The sequence below is a fragment of the Oncorhynchus nerka genome, linkage group LG22, assembly GCF_034236695.1.
Source record: "Oncorhynchus nerka isolate Pitt River linkage group LG22, Oner_Uvic_2.0, whole genome shotgun sequence".
NCBI lineage: Eukaryota > Metazoa > Chordata > Actinopteri > Salmoniformes > Salmonidae > Oncorhynchus > Oncorhynchus nerka.
This window is the reverse complement of record NC_088417.1, coordinates 97290497-97306392: the sequence shown is the minus strand read 5'-3', so window position 1 is coordinate 97306392 and position 15896 is coordinate 97290497. Positions and strand designations below refer to the sequence as shown.

The following is a 15896-nucleotide window of genomic DNA, read 5'->3' as shown; positions in this document are numbered from 1 at the left end:
ACATGGTTGGATGAAGTAAACAGAGTCTGTAGGAACGACATGGTTGGATGAAGTTAACAGAGTCTGTAGGAACGACATGGTTGGATGAACAGAGTCTGTAGGAACGACATGGTTGGATGAACAGAGTCTGTAGGAACGACATGGTTGGATGAACAGAGTCTGTAGGAACGACATGGTTGGATGAACAGAGTCTGTAGGAACGACATGGTTGGATGAACAGAGTCTGTAGGAACGACATGGTTGGATGAACAGAGTCTGTAGGAACGACATGGTTGGATGAAGTTAACAGGGTCTGTAGGAACGACATAGTTGGATGAAGTTAACAGGGTCTGTAGGAACGACATGGTTGGATGAAGTTAACAGGGTCTGTAGGAACGACATGGTTGGATGAACAGAGTCTGTAGGAAGGACATGGTTGGATGAACAGAGTCTGTAGGAACGACATGGTTGGATAAAGTTAACAGAGTCTGTAGGAACCACATGGTTGGATGAAGTTAACAGGGTCTGTAGGAACGACATGGTTGGATGAAGTTAACAGGGTCTGTAGGAACGACATGGTTGGATGAAGTTAACAGGGTCTGTAGGAACGACATGGTTGGCTGAACAGAGTCTGTAGGAACGACATGGTTGGATGAAGTTAACAGGGTCTGTAGGAACGACATGGTTGGCTGAACAGAGTCTGTAGGAAGGACATCGTTGGATGAACAGAGTCTGTAGGAACGACATGGTTGGATGAAGTTAACAGAGTCTGTAGGAACCACATGGTTGGATGAACAGAGTCTGTAGGAACGACATGGTTGGATGAACAGAGTCTGTAGGAACGACATGGTTGGATGAAGTTAACAGTCTGGGCAAGTGGCAAAAATGTCCCGGTTTTCCACTATTTTTTCCTCCCCCTTTTTGTATACTTGCAGAGAACTTCTCGCCAATGCTTTTACATCAATGTTGTGTTTTTTAAAATCCATGATGGGGAGTGTTAACAAATGCATACTTTGGGAGACAAGGGTGGAGAATTGAGATAAAGCCAGCGAAGGAGGAGGTCGGAGTCACTCACCAGATCGTCCACCAGGTCTTTGATGGCTGTGATTCCCAGCACCAGAACTAAAGGCACTAAGGTGGTGTACCAAGGCAACGTGGTGATCTCAGGAATGATCTGGCGAATAAAAACATGTGTATTAATATCACAATCTATTCCTTTATCTGACATGTTAGAACGTTTAAAGGCAGCGTGTCGACTGCAGGAATAATCTATAACACTACATTACTACTCAGACCAGGGATAATCTATAACACTACATTACTACTCAGACCAGGGATAATCTATAACACTACATTACTACTCAGACCAGGAATAATCTATAACACTACATTACTACTCAGACCAGGGTCCTGTATAACACTACATTACTACTCAGACCAGGGTCCAGTATAACACTACATTACTACTCAGACCAGGGATAATCTATAACACTACATTACTACTCAGACCAGGGATAATCTATAACACTACATTACTACTCAGACCAGGGTCCTGTATAACACTACATTACTACTCAGACCAGGGTCCAGTATAACACTACATTACTACTCAGACCAGGGATAATCTATAACACTACATTACTACTCAGACCAGGGATAATCTATAACACTACATTACTACTCAGACCAGGGTCCAGTATAACACCACTACATTACTACTCAGACCAGGGTCCAGTATAACACCACTACATTACTACTCAGACCAGGGTCCTGTATAACAACACTATATTACTACTCAGACCAGGGTCCTGTATAACAACACTACATTACTACTCAGACCAGGGTCCTGTAGAACACTACATTAGTACTCAGACCAGGGTCCTGTATAACACCACTACATTACTACTCAGACCAGGGTCCTGTATAACACTATATTACTACTCAGACCAGGGTCCAGTATAACACTACATTACTACTCAGACCAGGGTCCAGTATAACACTACATTACTACTCAGACCAGGGTCCAGTATAACACTACATTACTACTCAGACCAGGGTCCAGTATAACACTATATTACTACTCAGACCAGGGTCCAGTATAACACTACATTACTACTCAGACCAGGGTCCTGTATAACACTACATTACTACTCATACCAGGGTCCTGTATCACAACACTACATTACTACTCAGACCAGGGTCCTGTATAACACTATATTACTACTGTATAACAACACTACATTACTACTCAGACCAGGGTCCAGTATAACACTACATTACTACTCAGACCAGGGTCCAGTATAATACTACATTACTACTCAGACCAGGGTCCAGTATAACACTACATTACTACTCAGACCAGGGTCCAGTATAACACTACATTACTACTCAGGCCAGGGTCCAGTATAACACTACATTACTACTCAGACCAGGGTCCTGTATAACACTACATTACTACTCAGACCAGGGTCCTGTATAACACTAGATTACTACTCAGACCAGGGTCCTGTATAACAACACTACATTACTACTCAGACCAGGGTCCTGTATAACAACACTACATTACTGCTCAGACCAGGGTCCAGGATCTGGTGGACTCACTAAACAGAGAACATCTCTGTTTTTATTTATTTATTTATTTCACCTTTATTTAACCAGGTAGGCAAGTTGAGAACACGTTCTCATTTACAATTGCGACCTGGCCAAGATAAAGCAAAGCAGTTCGACAGATACAACGACACAGAGTTACACATGGAGTAAAACAAACATACAGTCAATAATACAGTATAAACAAGTCTATATACGATGTGAGCAAATGAGGTGAGAAGGGAGGTAAAGGCAAAAAAGGGCCATGGTGGCAAAGTAAATACAATATAGCAAGTAAAACACTGGAATGGTAGATTTGCAATGGAAGAATGTGCAAAGTAGAAATAAAAATAATTGGGTGCAAAGGAGCAAAATAAATAAATAAATTAAATACAGTAGGGGAAGAGGTAGTTGTTTAGGCTAAATTATAGGTCATCCCTACTGCCTCTGATCTGGAGGACTCACTAAACAGAAAACATCCCTGGTCATCTACTGCCTCTGATCTGGAGGACTCACTAAATACACATGTGTTGTTTGTAAATTATGTCTGAGTGTTGGAGGGTACCCCTGTCTGTCTGTAAATTTAAAAAATTGGTGCCGTCTGGTTTGTTTAATAAGGAATGTGATATTACTTTTTATACGCAAGTATATTTTAGCAATTACATTTACATTTGATACTTAAGTATATTTTAGCAATTACATTTACATTTGATACTTAAGTATATTTTAGCAATTACATTTACATTTGATACTTAAGTATATTTAAAACCAAATACTTTTAGACTTTTACTCAAGTAGTATTTTACTGGCTCACTTTTACTTGAGTCATTTTCTATTAAGGTATCTTTGCTTTTACTCAAGTATGACAATTGGGGGCCTCCCGAGTGGCGCAGTGGTCTAAGGCACCGGATCGCAGTGGTAGAGTCGTCACTACAGACACGGGTCGAACCCGGGCTGTGTCGCATGAGGCGGCGCAGAATTGGCCCAGCGTCGTCCGGGTCAGGGGAGGGTTTGGCCGGCCGGGATTGTCCTTGTACAATTGCGCTCTAGCGACTCCTTATGGCATGCACGCTGATTTCAGTCGCCAGCTGTACAGTGTTACCGTGTTAAGCAGCATGTCAAGAAACAGTACAGCTTGGCGGGTTCGTGCTTCGGAGAAGCATCCATCCGGTTGCCTAGTTACTTTATCTTTACCTACATGTACATATTACCTGGTACCCCTGCAACGACTCAGTACTGCAACGACTCAGTACTGCAACGACTCAGTACTGCAACGACTCAGTGCTGCAACGACTCAGTGCTGCAACGACTCAGTGCTGCAACGACTCAGTGCTGCAACGACTCAGTACTGGTACTCCCTGAAAAAGCCATGTGATTACCTGGTACTTCCTGTGTAAAGCCATGTTATTACCTGGTACTTCCTGTATATATCCATGTTATTACCTGGTACTCCCTGTATATATCCATGTTATTACCTGGTACTTCCTGTGTAAAGCCATGTTATTACCTGGTACTTCCTGTGTAAAGCCATGTTATTGTTATTCACTGTGTATTTATTCCTCGTGTCACTATTTCTATTCATTTATTATTTAAATCTTATCTTTAACTCTGCATTGTTGAAAAAGGACCCGTAAGTAAGCATTTCACCCGTTAGTCGACAGCTGTTCTTTACAAAAACCACTGACAATAGTATTGATTTTGATTCCCTCCGTACTGTAGCACAAACTGGGATGTCTGACAGAACACTGCTACAAGTGGAACCTCACCGTCTAGCACTTGAAGATTCTTAGAATCCGTTAGTATAGAAAGTTGGATGGAACACAAGCTGTCTTCAGCAGACTTACCTGTAAGATGAGCAGGGCCAGGAAGTAAAGGTTAGCAGCTCGTTTGAACTGCTCGAACAGATTCAGTGGGATGAACGTCAACGCGTTATATTTGTATGTCTTGATTCCATTCCCCTTGGGAAAAAAAAAACAATTTGGTAAGACGGTGAACTGAAGAAATAAGGACAGGTACACATAAACATGGTTAAAAATCAAACAGGGAGAAATCCTCCACTTTAAAATGTCCATACAGAGACGTGAGGCTCCTATAAATACAAAACACTGTTTTTAACAAAGGTTTCTGGGAAGACACATCTGGGCTTTACGGATACAGAGTGGTTTAGACTATTATGGCCATTAACAGTAGGGAGACTTTAGGGAAGAACTACTTCCTCAGAAGGTCCTTTGGTTCCTAGTTGAGTGTGAACACATTGTCCGTGTGTGTGATATTCTCTCATTTGGGTCTAGGGTGGAACAGTTTTTGTTTTTCTCTCTCTACCAGGACGTGTACTAAACTGTTCCTAGACCAATTCTCCAATTCGCATACCGCCCCAACATAGACAGATGACGCAATCTCAATCGCACTCCAGACTGCCCTTTCTCACCTGGACAAAAGGAACACGTATGTGAGAATGCTGTTCATTGACTACAGCTCAGCGTTCAACACCATAGTGCCCTCAAGGCTCACCACTAAGCTAAGGATCCTGGGACTAAACACCTCCCTCTGCAACTGGATCCTGGACATCCTAACGAGCCTCCACATTGACTCTGTACCGGTATCCCCTGTATATAGCCTCCACATTGACTCTGTACCGGTACCCCCCTGTATATAGCCTCCACATTGACTCTGTAACGGTACCCCCCTGTATATAGTCTCCACATTGACTCTGTACCGTAATACCCTGTATATAGCCTCCACATTGACTCTGTAACGGTACCCCCCTGTATATAGCCTCCACATTGACTCTGTACCAGTACCCCCTGTATATAGCCTCCACATTGACTCTGTACCGGTACCCCCTGTATATAGCCTCCACATTGACTCTGTACCGGTACCCCCTGTATATAGCCTCCACATTGACTCTGTACCGGTACCCCCTGTATATAGCCTCCACATTGACTCTGTACCGGTACCCCCTGTATATAGCCTCCACATTGACTCTGTAACGGTACCCCCCTGTATATAGTCTCCACATTTACTCTGTACCGTAATACCCTGTATATAGCCTCCACACTGACTCTGTTCCTCCACATGGACTCTGTACCGGTACCCCCTGTATATATCCTCCACACTGACTTTAACGGTACCCCCTGTATATAGCCTCCACACTGACTCTGTACCGTAATACCCTGTATATAGCCTCCACACTGACTCTGTACCGTAATACCCTGTATATAGCCTCCACACTGACTCTGTACCGTAATACCCTGTATATAACCTCCACACTGACTCTGTACCGGTACCCCCTGTATATAGCCTCCACACTGACTCTGTACCGTAATACCCTGTATATAGCCTCCACACTGACTCTGTACAGGTACCCCCTGTATATAACCTCCACACTGACTCTGTACCGTAACACCCTGTATATAACCTCCACACTGACTCTGTACCGTAACACCCTGTATATAGCCTCCACACTGACTCTGTACCGTAACACCCTGTATATAACCTCCACACTGACTCTGTACCGTAATACCCTGTATATAGCCTCCACACTGACTCTGTACCGTAACACCCTGTATATAACCTCCACACTGACTCTGTACCGTAATACCCTGTATATAGCCTCCACATTGACTCTGTACCGTAATACCCTGTATATAACCTCCACACTGACTCTGTACCGTAACACCCTGTATATAACCTCCACACTGACTCTGTACCGTAATACCCTGTATATAGCCTCCACACTGACTAACGGTACCCGCCTGAATACAGCCCTGAAATTGTTATTTAACTGCTGCTCTTTAATTATTTCTTACTTTTTTTGTTGTTGTAATTTCTTAAAACCGCATTGTTGGTTAAAGGGATCGTAAGTAACCATTTCACTGTAAAGTCTACACCTGTTGAATTCGGCGCATGTGATAAATAAAATGTGATTTGATTTTACACCAGTGTAAAGGTCAAGTGGACTTTATAAGAGTAGTCTTAAAAGGAAAAACAGCAGCAGCTAGGTGAATGGATAAGAGTGTGGTTTAGGAGTGGTGCTGTAAAGTGTAGTGGCTTTAGCCCAGACTCTCTGCTCTTTATTTAACCAGGGAAAGCAGCACATTTAGTTACACACAGAACACCCCACACACTTGCTCTGTCCATTCCTTTAAAGAATTACTAACAGAAGAAAGAGGGAGGTTTGGTTTTTAGGCGAGTGTCTACTGTGTACAAGGAATTTCCCAGTGTCGTAATCCCAATACCTTACGGCAGGCAGAGCACAACCACGGATCACGGAAAAACAAATGAATAGCTGAGCTATTTTCGGATGTCAGAGAAGACTTAGTCATAGTTTGACATCTGTACTTTGTGCCACCAATGTGCCTGCAGTTAACAATCCAACAAGCCTTTTTTTTTAAATAGACAACTGAATGAGATTCATATCACCTCATTTTCATAATGGTAGCCTTGATTTCAGGATAACTCTCTGATGATCGACACTGAGGAGTGTGGTAACATGAGATTATTCTAATGGTGACTAACAAGTAAATGAACACTAAAGATAAGAAGTTCTATCGCCACAGATGGGGAAAGAGAGCCAACTACAGACTAACCACAAGTCCTGTTCTGTCAGTCACTAGTAAATACCTATATATATTATTTTCAGCCCAGAGTGTATTTTATGGAGCTGTAATAATGCAAAGTGTTCAGGACAATCTGACAGACACATCAGCACAGGAAGGAGGAAGTAGGGACAACCAGAAAGGATCAAATAAAATAACATACTTCCTTATTGTCCATGATGCACTGGATCTACTACTGGATCTACTACCGGATCTACTACCGGATCTACTACCGGATCTACTACCGGATCTACTACCGGACCTACTACCGGACCTACTACCGGACCTACTACCGGACCTACTACCGGACCTACTACTGGACCTACTACTGGACCTACTACTGGACCTACTACTGGATCTACTACTGGATCTACTACTGGATCTACTACTGGATCTACTACTGGACCTACTACTGGATCTACTACTGGACCTACTACTGGACCTACTACTGGACCTACTACTGGATCTACTACTGGATCTACTACTGGATCTACTACTGGATCTACTACTGGATCTACTACTGCGTCAACGATGACAACATTGGAAAGTACGTAATAGTATGCAAACAGAAAAAAAATCTCCACAAAGCACTGGCCTTTTATCTCCTACCGTACTGGAAATATGGGCTTGTTTAAGGGACGACACTGTGCTCCCCCTAAGCACATTACAGCGATCGGTTTCTACCGGTTTCTACCGACCTCTGTGTTTACCCTTTATTGTCACGCTCCTGCCAGCAACTGGCATTACTCCTAAACAAATATATACCGGTTTCATTAGTCAATACTTTGCTTTACTCAGTCTGAGGCTGGTGTTCATTAAGGTTCATGAGGCTGGTGTGCATGAGGCTGGTGTTCATGAGGCTGGTGTTCATGAGGCTGGTGTTCATGAGGCTGGTGTTCATTAAGGTTCATGAGGCTGGTGTTCATTAAGGTTCATGAGGCTAGTGTTCACTAAGGTTCATGAGGCTGGTGTTCACTAAGGTTCATGAGGCTGGTGTTCACTAAGGTTCATGAAGCTAGTGTTCACTAAGGTTCATGAGGCTGGTGTTCACTAAGGTTCATGAGGCTAGTGTTCACTAAGGTTCATGAGGCTGGTGTTCACTAAGGTTCATGAGGCTAGTGTTCACTAAGGTTCATGAGGCTAGTGTTCACTAAGGTTCATGAGGCTAGTGTTCACTAAGGTTCATGAGGCTAGTGTTCACTAAGGTTCATGAGGCTAGTGTTCACTAAGGTTCATGAGGCTAGTGTTCACTAAGGTTCATGAGGCTAGTGTTCACTAAGGTTCATGAGGCTAGTGTTCACTAAGGTTCATGAGGCTGGTGTTCACTAAGGTTCATGAGGCTGGTGTTCATTAAGGTTCATGAGGCTGGTGTTCATTAAGGTTCATGAGGCTGGTGTTCATGAGGGTTCATGAGGCTGGTGTTCATGAGGGTTCATGAGGCTGGTGTTCATGAGGGTTCATGAGGCTGGTGTTCATGAGGGTTCATGAGGCTGGTGTTCATGAGGCTGGTGTTCATGAGGCTGGTGTTCATGAGGCTGGTGTTCATGAGGCTGGTGTTCATGAGGCCATGCAACTATAAACGGTTTTAAACCCTTTTACAATTGGGAATCTAAAACATGTGTTTTTTATTGGACAAGTCCAGGTACATCTTTCCTGTTTCTGTCCATTGCCTTCGTGTGGTGCCTAACGAACAAGACCTAGGCTTGAACCAGCAGTTCTAGGTGGAACTGGGAGAGAGGGAACTTACTGCATATTTACTCTTCTTGAGACACAAGAAATATTTTTTCTGAAACTCTGGCAGGTTACAGAAGGCCCTGTCGTTTGCTTTGACTCTCCAACCAGACTCTGGAAACAAAAGGGCAGACAGTCAAGACTATGGAAACAAAAGGGCAGACAGTCAAGACTATGGAAACAACAGGGCAGACAGTCAAGACTCTGGAAACAACAGGGCAGACAGTCAAGACTCTGGAAACAACAGGGCAGACAGTCAAGACTCTGGAAACAACAGGGCAGACAGTCAAGACTCTGGAAACAACAGGGCAGACAGTCAAGACTCTGGAAACAACAGGGCAGACAGTCAAGACTCTGGAAACAACAGGGCAGACAGTCAAGACTCTGGAAACAACAGGGCAGACAGTCAAGACTGGAAACAACAGGGCAGACAGTCAAGACTGGAAACAACAGGGCAGACAGTCAAGACTCTGGAAACAACAGGGCAGACAGTCAAGACTCTGGAAACAACAGGGCAGACAGTCAAGACTCTGGAAACAACAGGGCAGACAGTCAAGACTCTGGAAACAACAGGGCAGACAGTCAAGACTCTGGAAACAACAGGGCAGACAGTCAAGACTCTGGAAACAACAGGGCAGACAGTCAAGACTCTGGAAACAACAGGGCAGACAGTCAAGACTCTGGAAACAACAGGGCAGACAGTCAAGACTCTGGAAACAACAGGGCAGACAGTCAAGACTCTGGAAACAACAGGGCAGACAGTCAAGACTCTGGAAACAACAGGGCAGACAGTCAAGACTCTGGAAACAACAGGGCAGACAGTCAAGACTCTGGAAACAACAGGGCAGACAGTCAAGACTCTGGAAACAACAGGGCAGACAGAACATGGCAGCTGAATGGTGAAACTGGTACATTTCCAAATGAATCAAAAGGTGGTATTACCATTATTAAGGGTGGTTTCTCAGATGATTGTCTAATGGATGAGGTGTGTGTGTATGTCTGCTCCCAGTCTCTTACCGGTGCTCTTGGCCTCTTCGACCTGTGGCCGCTCTTCGTCTGAGCCGGGGTCCAACTCATCATCTGTCTCGTCGTCACTATATGGCATGACCTCATCGTCAGGCCCAAGTGACCCCTGGGAGTCTGCTCGCTCCCGACTCATAGTGGAGAAACGTCTGGAGGTCGCCCACTGGGGGGTGAGGGAGGGGGATAGGGGGTTGAGGGAACAGGAGAGAAAGGGGAGGGTGGAAGAGAGAGAGAAAGTAGAGGGTGGAATAGGAGAGAGAGAAAGGGGAGGGTGGAAAAAAGGAGAGAGAGAGAGTTTTCACCGAGGAGTATTTTGAAATAGCCACAGATTCCTGCTAATTATTTTGCCAACTCATTCTTCCAAAGCAAAACCGGTTTCACATTCACAAAGCATGTCAGAGGACTTGAAGTGCACTAAACAGTCAAGTCCACTTAGATTTCAGTCTTTGACAAGGAAACTAAAGCACTCGTGTCATACACAAGATAAAATGTTTGTGTCATACTAGATACACTAAATAGCCAATAGTATGTGGACACTCCTCCATATTAGTGGATTCGGCTATTTCAGCCACACACATTGTTGCCAGGAGTATAAAATGGAGTACACAGCCATGCATTGGCAAACACTGGCAGTAGAATGGCCTGTACACAGGCAGTAGAATGGCCTGTACACAGGCAGTAGAATGGCCTGTACACAGGCAGTAGAATGGCCTGTACACAGGCAGTAGAATGGCCTGTACACAGGCAGTAGAATGGCCTGTACACAGGCAGTAGAATGGCCTGTACTGAAGAGCTCAGGTGCCTTTCAACATGGCACCACCACCATCTTGGGATGCCACCTTTCCAACAAGGCAGTTCGTCAAATTTCTGCTCTGCTTGACCTGCCCCGGTCAACAGTAAGCGCTGTTGTTGTGGAGTGGAAATGTCTAGGAGCAAAAAAGGCTCAGCTGCGAAGTGGTAGGCCACACAAGCTCACAGTGCTGAAGCGCGTAGCATGTAAAAATCATCTGTCCTCAGTTGCAAAACTCACTACCGAGTTCCAAACTGCCTCCGGAAGCAACGTCAGCACAATAACTGTTCGCCGGGAGCTTCGTGAAATGGATTTCCATGGCCGAGCAGACGCACACAAGCCTAAGATCACCATGTGCAATGACAAGCGTCGGCTGGAGAGGTGGAAAACTCGCCGCCATTGAAATGGAGAAGTGAAAACGCGTTCTCTGGATTGACGAATCACGTTTCACCATCTGGCAGTCTGACTGAAAAATCTGGGTTTGGCGGATGCCAGAACGCTACTTGCACCAATGCATAATGGCAACTGTAAAGTTTGGTGGAGGACGAATAAAGGTCTGGGGCTGAATTTGTCATGGTTCAGGGTAGTTCCCTTCATTCAATGAAAGGGAACTCTTAACGCTACAGCAAGCAACGGCATTCTAGACGATTATGTGCTTCCAAAACTGTGTGGCAACATTTTGAGTGGAGGCTGTTATAGCAGCAAAGGGGGGACCAACTCCATATTAATGCCCATGATTTTGGAGAAAGTATACACACACTTTTGTAACATTTGTAGCGTAGAACCATGAGCAAAAATAAAACTAAAAAACTGAACTAAAAGAGAATAACCCCCCCCCCCCCCATCTCTTTCAACTACATAAAACCTTAAGGCAACAGGAGGTTTAAATATAGACAAATAGCCCAGGTGAATTTCCATTCCCAGTCACTAACCCTACCAGTTTTAAGAAGTTGGTGGCAATGAGGTTGATCAGCAAGGCAGCAACCGCATTCCTAAAGTTAAACCCAGAGACAAAGAAGTGATCTACAGACAGAAAGCATCTGCGTCTCAAACGACACACTTTGTAGATGCACTACTGTTGACCAGGGCTAGTGCTCTATATAGGGTAAATGTAGGTTGCTATTTGGGATGCACTACTGTTGACCAGGGCTAGTGCTCTATATAGGGTAAATGTAGGTTGCTATTTGGGATGCACTACTGTTGACCAGGGCTAGTGCTCTATATAGGGTAAATGTAGGTTGCTATTTGGGATGCACTACTGTTGACCAGGGCTAGTGCTCTATATAGGGTAAATGTAGGTTGCTATTTGGGATGTACTACTGTTGACCAGGGCTAGTGCTCTATATAGGGTAAATGTAGGTTGCTATTTGGGATGCACTACTGTTGACCAGGGCTAGTGCTCTATATAGGGTAAATGTAGGTTGCTATTTGGGATGCACTACTGTTGACCAGGGCTAGTGCTCTATATAGGGTAAATGTAGGTTGCTATTTGGGATGCACTACTGTTGACCAGGGCTAGTGCTCTATATAGGGTAAATGTAGGTTGCTATTTGGGATGTACTACTGTTGACCAGGGCTAGTGCTCTATATAGGGTAAATGTAGGTTGCTATTTGGGATGCACTACTGTTGACCAGGGCTAGTGCTCTATATAGGGTAAATGTAGGTTGCTATTTGGGATGTACTACTGTTGACCAGGGCTAGTGCTCTATATAGGGTAAATGTAGGTTGCTATTTGGGATGCAGACAGCCTCTTCAGGTGACTACACTGCTCTGTAGAGCTACCTCTTCGACACATGCCAAACTACACCCATCACAAATCACAGTAGAACCACAGCCAGAAATGTCAAGTCAGTCTGCCATTATTCCAGCTCAGGTAAAAAAATATATAAATATATATATTTTTTAATTGATGGAAATTAATCACTGAACTAGACTTTTAAAAAGAAAACTCTTCTCCCTGTCCCATGTCCACTCAACTGCACTGCCAAATCCAAAACAGCAATGGCAGCACAACAACTTGGGATATTTTTTGAGCCAATAATATGTAGGTAAGCATTTTGTGCCATGATATAAATGTAGATTACTACTACCAATAATACACAGAGCACACTATCATATAGTTAACTCATATAGTTAACACACTATCATATAGTTAACTCATATAGTTAACTCATATAGTTAACTCATATAGTTAACTCATATAGTTAACTCATATAGTTAACACACTATCATATAGTTAACTCATATAGTTAACTCATATAGTTAACTCATATAGTTAACTCACTATCATATAGTTAACTCATATAGTTAACTCATATAGTTAACTCATATAGTTAACTCATATAGTTAACTCATATAGTTAACTCATATAGTTAACTCATATAGTTAACTCACTATCATATAGTTAACTCATATAGTTAACTCATATAGTTAACTCATATAGTTAACTCATATAGTTAACTCATATAGTTAACTCATATAGTTAACTCACTATCATATAGTTAACTCATATAGTTAACTCATATAGTTAACTCACTATCATATAGTTAACTCATATAGTTAACTCATATAGTTAACTCACTATCATATAGTTAACTCATATAGTTAACTCATATAGTTAACTCACTATCATATAGTTAACTCATATAGTTAACTCATATAGTTAACTCACTATCATATAGTTAACTCATATAGTTAACTCACTATCATATAGTTAACTCATATAGTTAACTCACTATCATATAGTTAACTCATATAGTTAACTCATATAGTTAACTCACTATCATATAGTTAACTCATATAGTTAACTCATATAGTTAACACACTATCATATAGTTAACTCATATAGTTAACTCACTATCATATAGTTAACTCATATAGTTAACTCATATAGTTAACACACTATCATATAGTTAACTCATATAGTTAACTCATATAGTTAACACACTATCATATAGTTAACTCATATAGTTAACTCATATAGTTAACTCACTATCATATAGTTAACTCATATAGTTAACTCATATAGTTAACACACTATCATATAGTTAACTCATATAGTTAACTCATATAGTTAACTCATATAGTTAACTCATATAGTTAACTCACTATCATATAGTTAACTCATATAGTTAACTCACTATCATATAGTTAACTCATATAGTTAACTCATATAGTTAACACACTATCATATAGTTAACTCATATAGTTAACTCACTATCATATAGTTAACTCATATAGTTAACACACTATCATATAGTTAACTCATATAGTTAACTCACTATCATATAGTTAACTCATATAGTTAACTCACTATCATATAGTTAACTCATATAGTTAACTCATATAGTTAACACACTATCATATAGTTAACTCATATAGTTAACTCACTATCATATAGTTAACTCATATAGTTAACTCATATAGTTAACACACTATCATATAGTTAACTCATATAGTTAACTCACTATCATATAGTTAACTCATATAGTTAACACACTATCATATAGTTAACTCATATAGTTAACTCACTATCATATAGTTAACTCATATAGTTAACTCACTATCATATAGTTAACTCATATAGTTAACTCATATAGTTAACACACTATCATATAGTTAACTCATATAGTTAACTCATATAGTTAACTCATATAGTTAACTCATATAGTTAACACACTATCATATAGTTAACTCATATAGTTAACTCATATAGTTAACACACTATCATATAGTTAACTCATATAGTTAACTCATATAGTTAACTCATATAGTTAACTCATATAGTTAACTCATATGGCGTTCAATGTCTTGTTAGAGTATAGCTTTAAAAAAAAATGGGTAATGGTCAAACATCCTAAAATGCCTCTGAGCGTGCCTCTGAGCGTGCCTCTGAGCGTGCCTCTGAGCGTGCCTCTGAGCGTGCCTCTGAGCGTGCCTCTGAGCGTGCCTCTGAGCGTGCCTCTGAGCGTGCCTCTGAGCGTGCCTCTGAGCGTGCCTCTGAGTAACTCAGTGATAGCCTTTTGGCAGCAAGGTCTTTTAGTCTCTTGGTGAGGAGGTCATGACTGAGGAGTGTTTTTCTCCCATTATAAAGTCTGACATGTTCCAGTAATTACCTCCTCACACCCACCGAAACAAAAAACCCTGTTACATACCCCAAAACCACTACATGACCTGCTCTCTTTAATTCAAATAGAGCACTGAAGGAAAACATTCACACCAAACTGATAAGCGACTTGATCTGAATTACAAGTCCATTTTTACAAGCTTTTTGTTAAACAGTTACAAAAATCAGAAAGAAAAGGCTGCATCATATTTGAATTAGTTTGATAATGTGATGTACTTTAGGTGTTAGGCACTAAGACAGCATTGAATGAGCTGTATTCCACCATAAGCAAACAGGAAAACACTCACCCAGAGGCAGCGCTCACAGTAGCCAGGGACTTTAAATGCAGGGAAACTTAAATCCGTTTTTACCAAATTTCTATCATCATGTTAAAATCAATCAGGCAACCAGAGGGAAAGGACCTCTGGACCACCTACAGTTGAAGTCGGAAGTTTACATACACTTAGGTTGGAGTCATTCAAATTCCTTTTTCAACCACTCCACAAATACCAAACTATAGTTTTGGCAAGTCGGTTAGGATATCTACTTTGTGCATGACACATTTTTCCAGTAATTGTTTCCAGACAAATTATTTCACTTATAATTCACTGTATCACAATTCCAGTGGGTCAGAAGTTTACATACACTAAATTGACTGTGCCTTTAAACAGCTTGGAAAATTCCAGAAAATGATGTCATGGCTTTAGAAGCTTCTGATAGGCTAATTGACATCATTTGAGTGAATTGGAGGTGTACCTGTGGATGCATTTCAAGGCTTCAAACTTCAAACTCAGTGCCTCTTTGCTTGACATCATGGGAAAATCAAAGGAAAACAGCCAAGAACTCAGAAAAAAAATTGTATACCACAAGTCTGTTTCATCCATGGGAGCAATTTCCAAACGCCTGAAGGTACCATGTTCATCTGTACAAACAATAGTACGCAAGTATAAACACCATGGGGCCACGCAGCTGTCATACCGCTCAGGAAGGTCGACGCGCTCTGTCTCCTAGAGATGAACATACTTTTTAAAAACTTTCTGCAACTGGATCCTGGACTTCCTGACGGGCCGCCCCCAGGTGGTA

At 41.9% G+C, this 15896-nt stretch overlaps 1 protein-coding gene across 1 annotated transcript in view; it reads right to left on the bottom strand.

Annotated features, from left to right (window-relative positions):
• Window positions 1-15896, bottom strand: part of LOC115104839 (phospholipid-transporting ATPase IC-like) — a 71091-nt gene that overhangs the window by 41083 nt on the left and 14112 nt on the right. The window contains exons 2-5 of the mRNA XM_065007636.1: window positions 9912-10080; window positions 8911-9008; window positions 4410-4523; window positions 1055-1153 (exon numbers count right to left, since the gene is read on the bottom strand). Of these exons, the coding sequence (XP_064863708.1) occupies window positions 1055-1153; window positions 4410-4523; window positions 8911-9008; window positions 9912-10053 (453 nt within the window). The 5' untranslated portion in view covers window positions 10054-10080. The remainder of the gene's footprint in view (window positions 1-1054; window positions 1154-4409; window positions 4524-8910; window positions 9009-9911; window positions 10081-15896) is intronic.